At 51.7% G+C, this 17,114-nt stretch overlaps 1 protein-coding gene across 1 annotated transcript; it reads right to left on the bottom strand.

Annotated features, from left to right (window-relative positions):
• Window positions 1-1,931: 1,931 nt before the first annotated feature.
• Window positions 1,932-9,655, bottom strand: FAM221B (family with sequence similarity 221 member B; the record flags this gene model as incomplete). The annotated part of the gene is made up of 7 exons (XM_083353532.1): window positions 1,932-2,131; window positions 2,740-2,859; window positions 4,629-4,832; window positions 8,011-8,121; window positions 8,522-8,665; window positions 8,851-9,015; window positions 9,163-9,655. The coding sequence occupies 7 exons, from the start codon at window positions 9,653-9,655 to the stop codon at window positions 1,932-1,934; spliced, it is 1,437 nt and encodes a 478-aa protein (XP_083209658.1).
• Between the last annotated feature and the right edge of the window lie 7,459 nt (window positions 9,656-17,114).

Consider the following 17,114-nt stretch of genomic DNA (forward strand, 5'->3'; position numbering starts at 1 on the left):
CCCCTTGGGTGTGGAGATTCTCTGGTGAATAAGGATGAGGTGCACCAGGATAGAGTGATGTTGTAAAAGCATTCAGCTGCAGTGTATTCTGTAAGGTTTGTGCTGGTTGTCGATTCAACCGTTGATCATTGCTGGAAATTACATTGTCATCGGCAAGAGGTGATGCAGTTTGAAGTGTTGGCGCACCTGCTTCTGGGCGTTGAAGAAGTACAGGCTTTTGCAGGCTTGGGGTCTGTGTGCTGTTCGTAGGAAGCACAGCTGATGCACCTGCATGTTGGCGTGGAGAAGGTGTAGGCCTTTGGAGGCGTGGAAAGGGTGTAGGCCTTGGCAGGCATGGAGAAGGTGTAGGCCTTGGCAGGCGCGGGACTTTTATGCTGTTCGTAGGAAGCACAGCTGACGCACCTGTGCTGTGTTGTTGAAGAGGTGTAGGCCCTTGCAGTTCTGTGGTCTCTGAGTGGTGAGTGGGAAGTGCAGAGGATGCACTTGTGTTGTGGTGCTGAAGGAGTACAAGGCCTTTGCAGTTGTGGGGTCTCTGTGATGTTTGTAGGCAGAGTGGAAGATGGCTCTGCATCGTTGCAAATATTATGCTCTAGCACATATTTACTGGTGTGTTCCATTGGATCTTCCACATCTATGAGATGAAACAATCTGGATCGGTGCCTTCCTGCATCACTTGTTCATAGGCCTTCAGCTTTGCTAGGGCAACTGCTTCTTCCCCTTCAATTCGCAGAATCTTTATTTTGGCTTCTGACTCTGCTTGATGGGCTTTCTCCTGTGCTTCCATCTCTGCTTCCTGTTTGGCAAAGGAAGCATGTACTTTCTTTGTTTCTAGGTGTGCACGTGCCTCTGCCAACTTGTTACTTATTGTTGGAGTCCTGGAGCGAGAGGATCTAGCAGAGCGTACTGTGACTTTAGTTGATGTGGTTCTATGGGATCTGGTCTCCTGCAGTTCAGCAATACGGATTTTTGCCTTATTCTTTGCATCTTGCACTAGGAGATCTCTTTGCTGGTTTAGTTCATCAATTGCCATGGCTAGGACAGATACAGAAAACTTCCTAGATATTTTTGACTAAATTCGTTGAACTTTGCTCTTTGACCACCAGGGGGTGCCTTCTGTGTGGTCAGAGACTTTGGGGAAGTTCTCCTGTTGGCCACTAGGGGCACCTTCTGTGTGGTTAGGGAAATGGGAGAGGGGAGGGATGAGCCTGGGCCATCTGTTTTGTTTCATCTCCGGAGAACCAAGGTCGAGGCGTCTTAGAACCACTTCTTATTACTTTCCCAGCTCGAAATTCTCACAACACCTTCGCACCCCTGGATTGGCTCTCAATGGACTGGGCAGTAGGGAGGGCCTGAACTAACCCAACAGTTTTGCATGCTGCCAGCTACACTCACCGGGCCAGACCCAGGACCCTTCCCCTGTGGTCACAAGTGGCCAGGTCACTAGTGGCCAGAGGGCAGCAGCAGCTCCTCAGCTGGATATGCTGCAGCTTCTCTGGAGCTGCACAAAAGCAGAGTGGCTGGACTCCAGCCAAGGTGAGGGCCCCTTTGCCCTGATAGTGGAAAGTCTGGGGTGGAAGGGGGATACGGCTCCATGAGAATTCAGGACCCACCACCCTAGTAAGCACAGAGCAGTGCCAGAGGGCGGGGCTCCTTTTTAAAGGGGAGGACAGTCACTTTTCCCTCCCAACATCCCTGCAGGGCTGGCAGCTAGGGCAGGGGATGTTCACATCCTGCTGGGCACAGAAGGGGATCCTACCAGCCCCGCCCCCACCTCTCAAGGGAGAAGAATCCCACCCTCAGTCTTGAATCCCCACTAAGCTCAGACCCCCCCACTCGGGACTCCGAAGACAAAGCCACAAAGACCCCCACCGAGTAAGCTCTCTTTATTGTGCCTCCAATGTGCAGCAGGAAATAGGGCGGAGAAGGCCGTCTCAAGCCTTCTTGTCGTCTTTCTGCAGGAACCGCCGGGGTCCTGGGGGGGGAAGAGGCAGAGCCCTTGAGCCGGAGGAGGTGGCCAGGGCCTGAGAGGCCTGGCCCTGCAGAGCCCTGGAGGCAGAAGGGTCCTCAGAGCGCCCCGTCAGCACGGCCCCACGCAGCTCGGGCAGCTCGGCAAAGGGCAGGTAAGCTTCTCCTGGGGGAAGAGAGGCCACAGGTGTGGGACACACCCACGGAGGGCCCCAATACAGTATTGCAGACATGGGCCCCCAGGTAACAGCCTGCATCCTGGCTCCCGCATCCAACGAACCCGCGGCCCTGGAGGTTTCTGCTTCAGCTCATAAGCAGGTCTTCATCCAGCTGGGGTCAGCCAAAAGGGCTTCAAACCCACTGGCCCCACAAAGCTAGGGCATGGCTCGCTTTGCATCTTCGCCTGGGCAGCTTGGGCTCCCTCAACAAGGAGGACAAGCAGGGAGCAAACCCCAGGGCTAGACCCCCAGAAGGGGCTCTCCCTGGGACAGCCCTGGATGAGGGTCACAAGACTCAGCAGAGTCCTGCTGAAAGGGGGAGGAGGAAGGAGCTGGCTAGCGGTTCTACGGATGAGAGGAAGGAGCCACGCTTGGCAGGAATGGCTGCTAAGATGTGGGCAGGTCCTTGCCAAGGCCCGAGGAACAGACACCCCTTCCCCCCCCAACTGGAGGAAGACCTGCAGTTGCCACTGGGTAGCAGAGGAAAGGGCAAAGGGTGGGAAGAAGGCAGGGACTGGGTCAGGGAGGGGCCACAACCTGCCTGCCACCCCCATACCATAAGGCCGGCCACCTCTGCGCCGCGTCTCCTCTGACTCAAAGAAGGTCTCGTGCTCCTCCCAGCGTCGGTCGCAGGCTGCGCACAGGAAGCTGGAGGTGAAGGCCATGCAGGAACAGCCTGGTGGGACAGGAGGGCCACCAAGTTAGGGTCAGCATAGTCAGGCACAGGTGGGGGGGCAGTGCCTGGCACCTGAAGCAACCACAGAGCCTTTTGGAGAGATGCACAGGGGTGGGGGTGTGCTGCCACCAAGTTTTAGGGGAAATTACAATATGCTAATGTGGTCAGCCAGAGCCTTTTGCCCTGTGGCTGCCCTATGACGTATTTCTTCTTTTTCTTAACCATGTGCCTTCACACCCCTCCCCTTGCTGGGATGGAGCTCCTCCTTCTTTTTCCCCTGGGGACTCTCTTTCTCCATTACCGGCAGACATGTGATAACCAGCAGACATGTGCAGAAGCTGGGAATTATTAATATCTTCTGACCTTGGAAATACTACCAACATCATCTTAATGCAACTCACCATGCTGTAAGTTACTCTACATGCAATAAAAGTATTTCTAGATGATAAAGGTGTTTTCCATGAGTTCAACTATCTGAAGAGGGCGGTTAAGGGTGATGGCATCTGCTTATATAGACTACAGGGGATTATTCACATACAATCAGCCTGATTCAGAATAGTCAGAAGATATTAATAATTCCCAGCTTCTGCACATGTCTGCTGGTTATCACATGTCTGCTGGTTATCACATGTCAGCCTGATTCAGAATAGGGGGTGGGTGGGAAGGAGGGCCTCCCATCCTGCTGCTGCAGAGCTTTTGAGAGGGCCAGCTGAATTGTATGTGGGGATGATCTTCAGAGATGGGTCAGGGTCAGGGTTACTTCGAGTCTTGCAAGCTTCTCTTAATGTAGCCTCACAATAAAAATGCACTGGTAGGCTCAGCTTCTTGTCTGAATGCATTCCTCCACTCCTTTCCTTTTCCTCTCCTGGAAAAATAAGCCAAGAGCCCCCTGGCCAGAAGGCAAGAAGAGATGCCAAAGCCCCCAGGAGGACCCTGAACTGGCACCGATTGTCCCCTCCCCCCACCTCAGCTGGGTGCCACTTTGCCTGCAGGAGGGCTGTCCTTGCCTCTTGGTCAAGCTTTGCACAGAGGGATAACTTTCCACTCTCACCATCAGAAGTAACCCCCCCCGTCCCATCTCTCAGCCCGGGAAGAGGGGGTGGATGAAGGGAGAAAGGAGCCCCCCACCAGTGCTGTCAGGCATGGGTTGCTGCTGCTGCTATTCAGGCGGTTCCCGGAGGCTTGTTGAGGGGAGCCCCTTTGCAGTAGCTGCTGCCCCAAGTGAAATGCTCCTGCGGGACGGTGCCCAGATCAGAGCGGAGTGTCTATGCCTGGGATGGTTGGGGGTTGGGGGTGGGGGGCTCTAGCTGTGAAGCTCAGGGAGATGGTGCCACTTTGGAATTGACAGGCTGCCAGGGCCACAGGAAACAAAGGTCATTTATGTCCGCCAATTGAGCTCTGCTGGAAGAGGTGACTGGAAGAGGCTCAGATTTGCTCCTGGACTTGCTGGACATTACATTGCCTTGGTGAGAGATAGGTGTCAGGATGAGCAAACCCTGGAATAAGACAAGATGGGGCTGGAAGCAGAGGAGCAGCAGGCTGGGGTGTGTTGGATAGAGAGGGTGGTCTTAGCAGATGGAGGGAAGGGCAGTTACCAAAGCAATGAGCTCATAAAGGTGGCTTCAACCCAGTCCAAAAAGGCTGCAGCAACCGGGATTGCATTCCGGACATGCTCAGCAGCCCCAGGGCACGGGGGCACATCCTCTCTGCTCGAGATGCTCACTAAGAGGAGGAAGGTGCCCAAACTGGCCAGAGAGCCAGCAGCTCACCTTGGACACAGCATCCCCGTGTTCCGATGGGCGCATGTTCTTCATGCGTGTGTGTGCACCGGCATTTTGCTCGCCAGTCTGCCACGTTAAAGCCAGTTCTTCTCCGAAGCCAGAATTCTCCCACCTCCTCGGGGCATGAAGGAACAAAGAGGAATCCTTGGCATCGGCAGCCCGCCACAGTGCAGGGCACAGTGGCTCGTTTCTCTGAAACACAGAACAGGCCGCTCAGCAGAAGAATCCAAAAGGAAGGATGGCAAGTCTCCCGGCAAAGCAAGTGGGGTGCCTCTGGGCCCCAAAGCCTCCTCTGGAGGGGGGACCCTGGCCAGCTGGCTGAAGACCCCCCTCTAAGCAGGAAGGCAAAGGACCCTCGAGTTCTCACATTTGGCTTTATTTTGGACAAGGTACAGTATTTGACAGAGGAAGAGGCGGTATGTAAAGTCCTCTTAAAAGCCCCACCCTGCATTCAAGATGGGGGCGAGGGTTCATTAAGGCCATTGTTGGGTGCCCCTTTTTTTTAAGACTCCAGAATCTCTGGGCTGGGTAATGAGCTCCACAAGATGCCTGTCTCTCCTATATGCATCCTTGAGTCTCATGGTGGAGAGAGCGGAAAGCAGGTTGTGGCAGCCGGTTCCTGCCTGTGACCAGAGAAGCTCAGTTCCGAAGACCCAGGAATGCACCCGACTCCCTGGAACAGAAACAGCCACGATGGCTTGCAGACGGAGGCAAACAGCACCGCTTGGATAGTTGGAAGGCAGCTCTGCCTTCTTCTGCCCATTTGGGAAAGAGACGCAGGTCTGCTGCCCCGTGCATTAAGACTTGCGGCACAGGCTGGCATCGCTTCCCACCCTCCCTTGGAAGAAACAATGGATCCCTTCCATCGGATAACAGGCCTGAATCTGAGCTGGAAATTTAGTTACAGGAAGTCCTCAACCTATGACCACAATGGAGCCTGACCATTAACGTCATGTCATGATCATTATAATTAACACCAATCATCATGTGACCAATTTTACGAGCATTTTCTGCGGTGGCCATTAAGCAAATCACCATGGTCATTAAAAGAATCCAGTTAATGTCATTAAGTGAATGCCATGGTCCTTAAGTGAGCCCATTATTCACTATGGGGCATTTTTGCCAGAAACATTGCAAATTGCTGGTCTGGAGGATGCTGCAAAGGCCCAGAAATCCATCCAGGCCAGCTGCCCAGTGCCCAAAATGTGCTCATGTGACTGTGGGAAGTGGGACCACCTTTGGAACTTTAGGATCAGGTCATCAGTAACTTTGGGGGGAACCCCCATAACCCTGAATGGTCACTAAGCAACCTTCGTAAGTCCACTTCCTGTATTTATTTAAAGATTTCTATAGGACACGTCTTGCACCACACAACTCTGGGAACCTAACAACAGCGATGACAACAATAAAAACAACAGGATAAGAACATAAGAACCAGACCTCCGTCTCCCTCAGCAACATTCACTCATCCATATGATCTCCTGGACAGAAAGCCCTAAGACATCCTTAGGAAAGTGCAGATGACCTGACTGACTGCCACGTGGGGCTTTAAGCATGATAGCAATAGCACTTAGATATATATATATATACCCCTTCACAGTGCTTTACAGCCCTCTCTAAGCAGTTTACAACCTTTTGCCTCCAGCAATCTGGGTCCTCATTTTACAACCTGGGAAGGATGGAAGGCTGAGTCAACCTTGAGGGTGTGAGAATCCAACTGCCAAACTGCTGGCAGCCAGCAATCAGCAGAAGCAGCCTGCAGTACTGCATTCCAACCACTGCACCACCAGAGGTCATAACAGATAGAAAGGGCACCTTCAGTTCCACCCAGGAGGAAACTGGGGGCCACCGTATTATATGGCCAAACTGGGGAGTGCCCAGTACCATATGAGCTGTCCTGAACCAGTTGTAACTTCCAGATAGTCTTCAAAGACAATCTCAAGTCCAGTGTGTTGCAATAGTCCAACCAGGAGGTGACCAAGGCATGAGCAACCGTAAACGATGGGTCCCAGTCCAGGAATGGGCACCACCTGTCTGTCAAAGGCCTCCCTAGTCATGTCTGCCTTCTGTTCCTCCAGGAGGACCACCACATGGTCTATCAGCTCTGTCTGGCCTATTTGATGTTTCTGCAAACCACTTCCCCCCACCCCGTGGGCTTCCACAAGGGATGAAGGCCAGCCACGCACCAGCAGAGCCTATTCACTGCAGCCTCCGAGTGAGCTGCAGTGTGTGCACCAGAAGCACCCACGGAGAATGGCCAGCAGTGCCTAACAGGAGCTGTGGGGGCATGTAGCAGAAGACCTCCTGGAGAGCCAGTCTGTGGCCTTCAGCACATTCAGAGCTGCTGGCCGTTGGCAAGGCTTTGCAGGAGGAAGGCAGGCAGGGCTGAGAGCAAGCAGAGGGCCTGTGAGTAGACTCCACCAGCACTGGGTTTTCCTCCAACCTTCGATAGAAGGGTCTTCAGACTCTGTGTCCTAGCCACATGAGCTACCATAGCCCCTTGTCCCACTGCCCCCTCCCCATCTGCAACCTCCCTTTGGAAAACAAAGCTCCGCCACCCTGTTGAGCTCACTGTGCATGTCTCAGCGTTGCACCCTGGCTCAGTGCCTGGATCCCAGGCCAGCAGCAGCAGGTGGAGGAAGACAGCTGGCTGCCAGCAGCAAAGAGACAAGGGTCAGCAGCAGAGTGTGGAATGGCCAAAATGGCAGGGTCGGGGAAAGAAGCAATGTGTTGCAGAGCAGAACTGATAAGTCCTGCCTTTACAACAGTGCTGTCATAGCTTAATGACCACAAGTGGGACTTGCCATTGTTAAGCAGTATGGTCACAGTCATTGTAAGCCAAGGACTACTTGCAGTGAGTCCCTGAAGTTGAAACTCTAATAATTTGGCCACCTAATGAGAAGGAAGGACTCACTGGAGAAGAGCCTCATGCTGGGAAAGGTTGAGGGCAAGAGAAGAAGGGGACGACAGAGAAGGAGGTGGCTGGATGGAGTCACTGAAGCAGTAGGCGTGAACCTAAATGGACTCCAGAAGATGGTAGAGGACAGGAAGGCCTGGAGAAACGTTGTCCATGGGGTTGCGATGGGTCAGACAGGACTTTGCAACCAACAACAACAAGTGTGAAAGGACATTAAAATAGACAGCAAGAACAAAAACGTGGATTCTGCCGGAGGAAAGCCATGTTCATCTATGGTGGCAAAAGAGCCAGATTCCTCCTGACTTTCGGCTTATTTGGTGGCTGAGGCTTCTTCCATGTCTGGGCTCCCCTCCCTTATCTGGGCATCCTGAAAACAGCTGACATCTTATGCAGGATGCAAGGCACCACTCTCAGCCAGGCCCTCTCCTGCCCATCTCCTGCTTTGATACTCACCCACGTTCACCTGATGCAACTTCAGCAGGTGCCCACAGAAGCACTTGGACTCATCACCCACCCGGAAACAATCCCAAAGGTATTCAGGACAGCGCCAGCCAATGTAGAGACCTGCAAAGGAACAGTGGGGCCAGCTCAGTGGGGGGGGGGGACTTGCAGAAGGCTGGGGGACTGTTTGGATGGCCATTAGGGGCCCAATCTCTGGCTCAGCTAGCTCAAATCCCACCCAGCAGCCTCAACACTCATTCCTCTCTCTTGGAGGGAGGAGGAGGGCATCCCAGATGCCAGACTAGGAAACATCTTGGATTCTGCCCAGTGTCCTCCTCCTCATCATCACCAGAAGGAAGCAGAGCATGCAAGCTGCTTCTCAGAAAGCAGCCCCTGGTTGCTGTGCCCAACTGCCCAGAATTCTGTGAAGAGGGTCCTTGCTGAGGGTCCTTGTGGCTGGCATCACCACAGAGACTCTTAGCGCCTTCCCTCCGTGGGTCCCTGCAGGGAAGCTCCCACCCACCTGTCTGGATGGACTTCAGGGCCGCCTCCTTCTCCAGGTGGAAGAGCTCCTTGGTGTTCTTGGTGAATTTCTCTCGGTGCATGGCCTTGGCCACCGACACCAGTTCCTCCTTCTCAGCTGGCACGATGGTCCTCACTGTGTAGCCTGTAGGGAGAGCAGCCGGCCTCAGAAGCTCCCCAGCCTGGCTCCCAGCCTTGCTTTGTGTCTGCTGCCTTCAGTGTTGGGCTCCCAGAGAGGCCCTCGCTCCCACTGCTGCTCTCCAGCCCCGCCTTCCTTCTGCTCCCTTCCCTGCCTATGTGCTGCTTCTGGGGGGCTGTGGAAACTGCTACCCTGCTTCGGTCTCTCCCCCAGGGCAGCCCTCTCCCCTCCCTGTCCCTGAAGCTTCCTGCCCGGGGTGGTGGGTGCCCTTTTTGTCCTCTGCTGGGCTTGGGCCTTTGTCAGAAACCACGCGCTTTGCTGCCGGACTCCCCACTGTTCTTTGGTCAGAGCCCAGCCTGGCAGCCAAAGGGAAGCACAATCTGGGCAAAGAGCCACAGCTCTGGCACTCTGTCCTCTCCTCCCCCCCTCTGACCACCAGCTATGCCTGCCCTGGGACTGGCTGCACTTCTGGGGGGCCATTGCCCTGGCCGAGTCCCACTGACCTGGCATGGCCTTCTTCGCTGGTGGACCCTTCTTCTTGCCTTTCGTCTGCTCACCCAGGTCCAACCCAGCCGGGGCACTGATTTGCTCCCCATGGCTTTCTGTTTTTTTCAGTTGTGGCGCCAGCCCGTTGGAGGGCTCCTTCCAGGACAGTGGCGATGGTGAGAGTGAAAGTGAGGAGAAGGTGAGAGGGGAGCTCTCGAGTGGCACAGAGGATGGCTCGCTGAGACTCATGCCCTGTGGCTCTGGCCACTCGGACGAGGAGGGCAGAGAGGTGTCTGGGAGCTCGTCCTCCCCTTCCAAGGAGGTCGAGCGCGGCAAGACTGTGTCTTCATCGCTCTGCAGGGAGGTGGAAGTGGGCAGGATCAGCTCTTCCTCTACCTCACGAGCCGTGGGTGATGTGCTGCTGGGCATCGGCACCACCTCCTCCTCCTCCGCCGCCACTGCTGTTGCCTCCCAAGACTGAGACGTTGCTTCCATGGGTTCCACTTCCATGCTGGTTCTGTTGGATACAAGCAGGAGATGCAATCGGATGGCCGCATGGCCATAGCAAGGGTACACGGAGAGTTCGGTGGAAGGGAGCTGGGCAGAGGCCAAGATCGCTCAGATTCGGGCCGGCTTGGACTCCGACTGGGCAGAGTCTGACGATGGGGAATCGAGCAGTCTTGGGAATATTACTTGGGAAGAATTCAATCCTAAGACTCCGGAAGAAGTGGACAGGATCATGGGGAAGCTGAGTTCCACCACTTGTTTACTGGACCCGTGCCCCTCCTGGCTGGTTTATGCAGCTCAGGAGGGGACACGAGGCTGGCTCTAGGCAGTAATAACTGCTTCTTTGAGAGAGGGTAGCTTCCCCCCCGCCTTGAAGGAGGCGGTGGTGAGGCCCCTCCTCAAGAAGCCTGTTCTGGACCCGGCCATTTTGAATAACTACCGTCCGGTCTCCACCCTTCACTTTTTAGCGAAGGTTGTTGAGAGTGTGGTGGCTCATCAGCTTCCTCTGTTCCTGGAGGAAGCGGATTATCTGGACCCCTACCAATCGGGCTTTAGGCCTGGGTACACCACGGAGACGGCATTGGTCGCACTGGTGAATGATCTCTGGCATGCTCGGGACAGGGGTTGCTCCTCTGTCCTAGTCCTATTAGACCTCTCAGCGGCTTTTGATACCATCGACCATGGTATCTTACTGCAGCGCCTCAGGGAGTTGGGAGTGGGTGGCACTGTTTGTGGTTCTCCTCCTACCTTCTGGGTCGTTCGCAGTCGGTGTTGGCAGGGGGACAGAGGTCGACCTCGAGGCCTCTCGTTTGCGGAGTTCCTCAGGGGTCGGTCCTCTCGCCTCTCCTGTTCAACATCTATATGAAGCCACTGGGTGAGATCATTCGTGGTTTTGGGGTGGTGTATCATCAGTACGCTGATGATACCCAGTTTTTTATTTCCACCCCAGATCAACTCAGTGATGCCCTCTCCGTGATGTCCCGTTGCCTGGAGGCGGTGAGGGTCTGGATGGGGAGGAACAGGCTTCGTCTAAATCCCGACAAGACTGAGTGGCTGTGCATACCGGCATCTCGGGTTGTCCATTCTATTCCATCTTTATCTATAGGGGGTGAGGTGTTACCCCCCGTAGATAGAGCTCGCAACTTGGGCGTCCTCCTTGATTCACAGCTCAATTTTGAAGATCATATAGGAGCTGTGACCAGGGGGGCTTTTGCCCAGGTTTGCCTGGTGTGCCGGTTGCGGCCCTATCTGGACCAGGATGCTCTGCGCACAGTCACTCATGCGCTCATGATCTCTCGGATAGACTACTGCAACGCTCTCTACATGGGGCTGCCCTTGAGTACCACTCAGAGGCTCCAGCTGGTGCAGAATGCGGCTGCGCGAGTTGTGATGGGGGTCTCCCGATACTCCCATGTAACACCTCTTCTCCGCGAGCTGCATTGGCTTCCAGTTGTCTTCCGGATGAGATTCAAGGTGCTGGTGATGACGTATAAAGCCCTAAATGGCATGGGTCCGGGTTATTTATGGGAGCACCTTTTGCCGGCGTCAACTTCCCATCGCCCTGTATGCTCCCACAGAGAGGGGCTCCTCGGGGTGCCGTCGGTCAGGGAATGTCGACTGGCGGCCCCCAGGGGGAGAGCATTCTCTGTGGGCGCGCCTGCCCTCTGGAATCAGCTTCCGGTTGAGCTCCGGATGGCTCCCGTCCTTCGCTCGTTTCTCCGTGACCTGAAGACTTGGCTATTTAAACTTGCCGGCCTGGACTGAGGGACTGGGATTTTAGATTTTAAAAATTTTAAATTTTAGAATGTGTTTATTGTTTAGGGCTATTTAATTTAATTCTATTTTAATTTTTATACATTATGTGTTATTTATAGTGTTTTAATTGCCCTGTACACCACCCTGAGTCCTTCGGAGAGGGGCAGTATATAAATCCAAATAATAAATAAATAAATAAAAATTTGTGCCTGGCCAAGGATCCCTGGGCAGCCGGGCTCTCCCATAGGGAGTTGAGGGAACCAGCTCCCTCTGGGTGTTCTACGTCCAGCAGATCATGCAAAGCCCACTAGTAGGCTTTCTGCTGCTGGGTTCTGCCCCTTGTGGTGTGAACGCCAGAGCCTCCTTGCCTGAGACGACTACCAGCCCATTGAGCCCCGAGCCCCAGTCCGGCCTTGTGATCTGCCTGCCAGTGGAGCAATTGGACACTTTCCAGGCACTCCGAGGTGCCTTTTCCTGCCAATGCAGTGAAGAGGACAGGTGAATTACCAGGCCGGGAGGGGCACAGGGGGCGGAATTGGGCAGCTGGGGGTGTGTGGAAGGTGAACAGGAGTCTCATCCACCCCCATAGCTCCTCTACCTTTGTGGGATTCCCCGTTGGGCAGAAGAGCAGCGGTGGTGTAGAGGCCTGGATTCCCTGGTGGGGGGAGGAAACGTTTCCAGGGCAACAGAAGCCTTGTTTTATTGGCATAGCAGCGGCCAGCTGGGTTCCAGGTGTTGAAAGAAAATTTTTCATCAGGGTCCAAGCTGGGAAAAAACAAAATGGAGACTGCTTTAGAAAGAAGGTTGTAGTTTATTGAAGAGGAGAGCCAGACAGAAAGATGGCTCTTGAAAAGCTGAACACCTGTAGTAGGGAGTGGTGGGTTTTTATACCTTCTTGAGCTTTTGTTTGGAGTTGTTCCTGTGGCATGAACTTTGACCTGAGTCTGAGTGTACCTTTCTGGTATTCTGATGGTGGTGGGTCAATCCTGGTATGTCCCAAAGGTCATATCCTGCTTCCCTGCGGCTGTGGTCGATGACTATGTCCTGTATTGGATTTTTTGGTTTGAGGGATTGTTGATTCTAGGGATCTTTCTCTTTCTAATCCCATCTTCCTGGCTTCAATCTTTCTGACAAATTATCACATCTGCATTTCTGCAGGCCTGGTTTCTGTTTGGGGCAGAGAGACTTGGGGGGTGGGGGGTTCTGCCTTTAAGATCCTTTGGGGAAATATAATATTCTGCCTCTTAATATCCCCCGAAATATTTCTTTCTCTGGGAGGGACTGACTTCCCACAATCTCCCCTTTGTGCCATAACAGTGTGGGTGACACATTTTTACTAGCACAAGATTAAAAATTGATCTGGTCAGGGAGACTTGATAAACAAGCTTTTAAACTATAAAGCCAAAAAAAGGGGGGGGAACACTAATAGAGGTAGCAAAAAGACCTCCTTGTAGTGGGTCCCCAAAGGGGGGGGCCTTTAAACCCATTAAGGTCTAAAACCAGGGCCAACGTTCTGTTAGGTGGAACAGAAATTTATAGTGTCCAATATTCTGGAGCCTTCGATACGCCCTTGTTGGCTTTGATCTCTCCACCGGCTAAAACCATTTAATGGTAGCGTAGGTCAGCCACAAGTTGCCTTCCTCTTTTTCACCGGGATTTCATGGATATTTGTCAAAAGTTTTGCTGACGTTAAGGTACATTATGTCCACTGCATTCCCATAATCAACTAAATCAGAGAGCGTGTCAAAAAATATCAAGTTGATTTGGGGTCACCCCCAAACCCATGTTTGTCTTGCTAAGCACTAAAATATGATGGGTCTGAGATGGCCCCCACGAGTTCCTTCCAGACTCCTGGACAACCTGAGTTGGAGACTTCGACTCACCTATGCTCTCTGTCTATGTCTCTGTCTCCCTCTCCCCCTCCCTTCCTCCCTCCCCCTCCCTCTCTCTTGTCTCCTGATTCCTGCTGGTGATTCTGCCCAGCTCCATCTAGACCCAGGGAAGCAGCAGCTCTGCTCTTTGCCCTCCTGCCACGAAAACTGTTTCCCATCCTGACCTCTGTCGGGAAAACACTCCAGAAACTTAACATTCGGAAAGGAGCAGGCCCAGATAATATCCCGGGACGTGAACTTAGGGAATATGCAGATGAGCTGGCTTGTGTTGTCACAGATATTTTCAATCTCTCATTGCAGCAGACAGTGGTCCCATTGTGCTTTAAGACGGCCATCATCTTGCCAGTGGCAAAAAAAGTCCACAATTACAGCCCTCAATGATTACCATCTGGTTGCACTGACATCCACCATTATAAAATTCTTTGAGAAACTGATAAAGGACATTATTGTATCTAGCCTCCTGCCAGCATTTGCTTCAGTTTGCCTACCGACCAAATCGCTCTACGGAGGATGCTATTTCTTCCGTTCTCCATCTGAGCTTGAAGCACTTAGAGGAAAGAAATACTCATGTGCCTTTGTTGTTTGTCAACTTCAGTTCGGCGTTTAACACAATCATTCCCCAGCATCTAGTAGACAAACTGGCCTTTTACGCTTAAACACTCCTTTGTGCAACTGGATTCTGGATTTTCTTACCAACAGGCCCCAATATGTGCGAGTTGGAACAAATACCTCTAATACCATTTTCTTGAGCACAGGTTCTCCCCAAGGCTGTGTCCTAAGTCTGCTGCTGTTCACCCTGTTGACCCATGACTGTTGTGCTAGGTTTGCCACCAACAATATTGTGAAGTTCGCAGATGATGCAACAGTCATGGGCCTTATTCATGATGACAAGGTGGAAGCTTACCGCAAGGAGGTTGAAGGGTTGGTGAACTGGTATAAGGAAATCAGCCTAGTTTTAAATACCGGAAAAAACAAAGAGATGATTGTCGATTTCAGAAAAGGCAGGCACAGCCACACTTCTCTGTGCATTAATGATTCACCTGTGGAGATGGTTACCAGCATCAAATTCCTGGCTGTGCAGCTAACCAGTAGGCTGGCTTGGTCGCTCAACAGTGAGAAACTGGTGAAGCGGGCACAGCAGCGCCTGCATTTTCTGCGTCTCATGAGCAGGGTCCGCAAGATTGTCTGGGACGCTACACATCCTCTTCACGACCTGTTTTCCTTGTTACCTTTTGGGAGGAGGGGGCTTCGTGGTATCCATAGCAGAACATCCAGATTCAGCCATAGTTTCATTCCATACAGCATTAACCTTGTGATCTCTCAAGCTTCCTCCTTCCGTTATATATTCAAGATGGACAGTATTTAATATTTTATTGTTATGCATATGTAGGGGTGTGGGTCTATACATATGTTGTATATAGTATGTTTTAGGTGTGTGTCATGTATGTGTTTCACTTTGAGAGCGGGCAACTAAATTTCATTTTTGATGTGTGCCGTTGTGCCCACAGTAAAAAAATGACAATAGAGGTTATCTTGTCTTGTCCTGTTCTGTCCTGTCCTGTCCTGTCCTATCTCATCTCATCTCACCTTACCTTATCATCTTCCTTGTTCATCTCCAACCAGGTCCTCCTGGCAGCAGATCCACTCTTTCCTTTCCCTTCCTTGGACGACTGACCCAGCGAACCGCCTGCCCACCTTTTTCCTTTGCTTTTATCTTCTCTTGTGAGCATCTGTTCCAGTTGTGCCTCAGCTTACCTATTTGCTGGTGCACCTCCATGGTGATGTAATGGGCTACAAGAGGAAACAGGAGGAAGAGCCTCAACAGAGATGATGATCTCTGGGGGGAAAAATGTGTCCAAGGCGGAAATGAAATTTGAGGAAGGGTCTCAGACCTAAGGACTTTCTTCCTTTTCACAAAGATGAAGAGAGGGAGGTGGATTCAGCCTTGCAAAGTTCTGTTACTGTAACTTTGTAATAAAAGTAATGTAAGTCCTAAACAGATGAGAATTTCCTGGTATTTCATTACCTGTTCCTGATCTGCTGAAGACACATGCAGCTGGGTAACACCCATAATAAGCATGGGGGGGTGGTGCTCTTAGTGAAGGTGAGGTATCTGAGGAACTGCCTCACCCCACTTGGACTAGCTGGTCCTTCTCGTTCCAGTGAAAGCAGCCTAATTTGGATCCCATCAGCCAAAGAATTTCTGCTGCTGGGCTCCAGGAGAAGAGCCTTTTCTTCTGTGCACCCCCCCCCAAAGAATATTCTACCATCAATGGTGAGATTTTCCCCCTCAACCCCCCCCCACACACTCCTGGCCTTCTGGAAGAGCCTGAAAACCTAGCTCTGCTGCTCAGCCTGGGGCCCTGACAGAGTAGGGTACCTTGGGGGTGTCTCATGGGGTAGAGATGTTTCTTACCCCCAGGCTGTCCATCACCTTGGATCTTAACTTTAAATCTTTTTATTCTAGTTTCAATTGTTTTTAGAACTTTTTAACTTTTATTACATTGTAAGCCATCCAGCCCCTTCATGGATTACTGCCTTGTCGTGGCGAAGGGGCTTGCGTAATTCAATGAAGCTATGAGCTATGCCGTGCAGGGCCACCCAAGACGGAAAGGTCATAGCAGATAGTTCTGACAAAACGTGATCCACTGGAGAAGGAAATGGCAAACCACTCCAGTATCTTTGCCATGAAAACCCTATGGACAGTACTAAAAGGCAAAACGATATGACGCTGGAAGATAAGCCCCTCAGGTCAGAAGGCATCCAGTATGCTACTGGGGAAAAGCAGAGGGCTAGTACTAGTAGCCCCAGAAAGAATGAAGCGACCTGGCCAAAGCCGAAAGGATGCTCAGCTGTGGATATGTCTGGTGGTGAAAGGAAAGTCCGATGCTGTAAAGATTTTTTCTCCATAGGAACCTGGAATGTAAGATCCATGAATCAAGGAAAGCTGGACGTGGTCAAACAAGAGATGACAAGACTGAACATTGACATCTTAGGTATCAGCGAACTAAAATGGACAGGAATGGGTGAATTTAATTCAGATGACCATCAGGTATACTACTGTGGGCAAGAATCCCTCAGAAGAAATGGAGTAGCCTTCATAGTCAATAAAAGAGTAGGAAAAGCAATACTGGGATACAATCCCCAAAATGACAGAATGATCTCAGTTCGAATCCAGGGCAAACCATTCAATATCACAGTAGTCCAAGTCTATGCCCCAACCACCGGTGCTGAAGAGGATGAAATTGACCGGTTCTATGAAGCCCTACAGCACCTTATAGAACTAACACCAAAAAATAATGTTCTTATCATCATGGGGGATTGGAATGCTAAAGTAGGAAGCCAAAAGATAACCAGAATAACAGGCAAGTTTGGCCTTGGAGTACAAAATGAAGCAGGGCACAGGCTGATAGAATTTTGTCAAGAGAATATGATGGTCATAGCAAACACTCTTTTCCAACAACCCAAGAGACGGCTCTACACATGGACATCACCAGACGGTCAACACAGAAATCAGATTGACTATGTGCTCTGCAGCCAAAGATGGAGAAGCTCTATACAGTCAGTAAAAACAAGACCAGGAGCTGACTGTGGATCAGCAAAGTTTAGGCTTAAACTGAAAAAAGTAGGGAAAAGCACTAGGCCACTCAGGTATGAATTAAATCATATCCCTGTTGAATATACAGTAGAGGTAACAAATAGATTTAAGGAATTAGATCTGATAGACAGAGTGCCTGAAGAACTATGGACAGAGGTTCGCAACATTGTACAACAGGCAGCAACCAAAACCATCCCAAAGAAAAAGAAATGCAAGA

Source organism: Vipera ursinii (genome assembly GCF_947247035.1).
Source record: "Vipera ursinii genome assembly, chromosome: 2".
NCBI classification, from domain to species: domain Eukaryota; kingdom Metazoa; phylum Chordata; class Lepidosauria; order Squamata; family Viperidae; genus Vipera; species Vipera ursinii.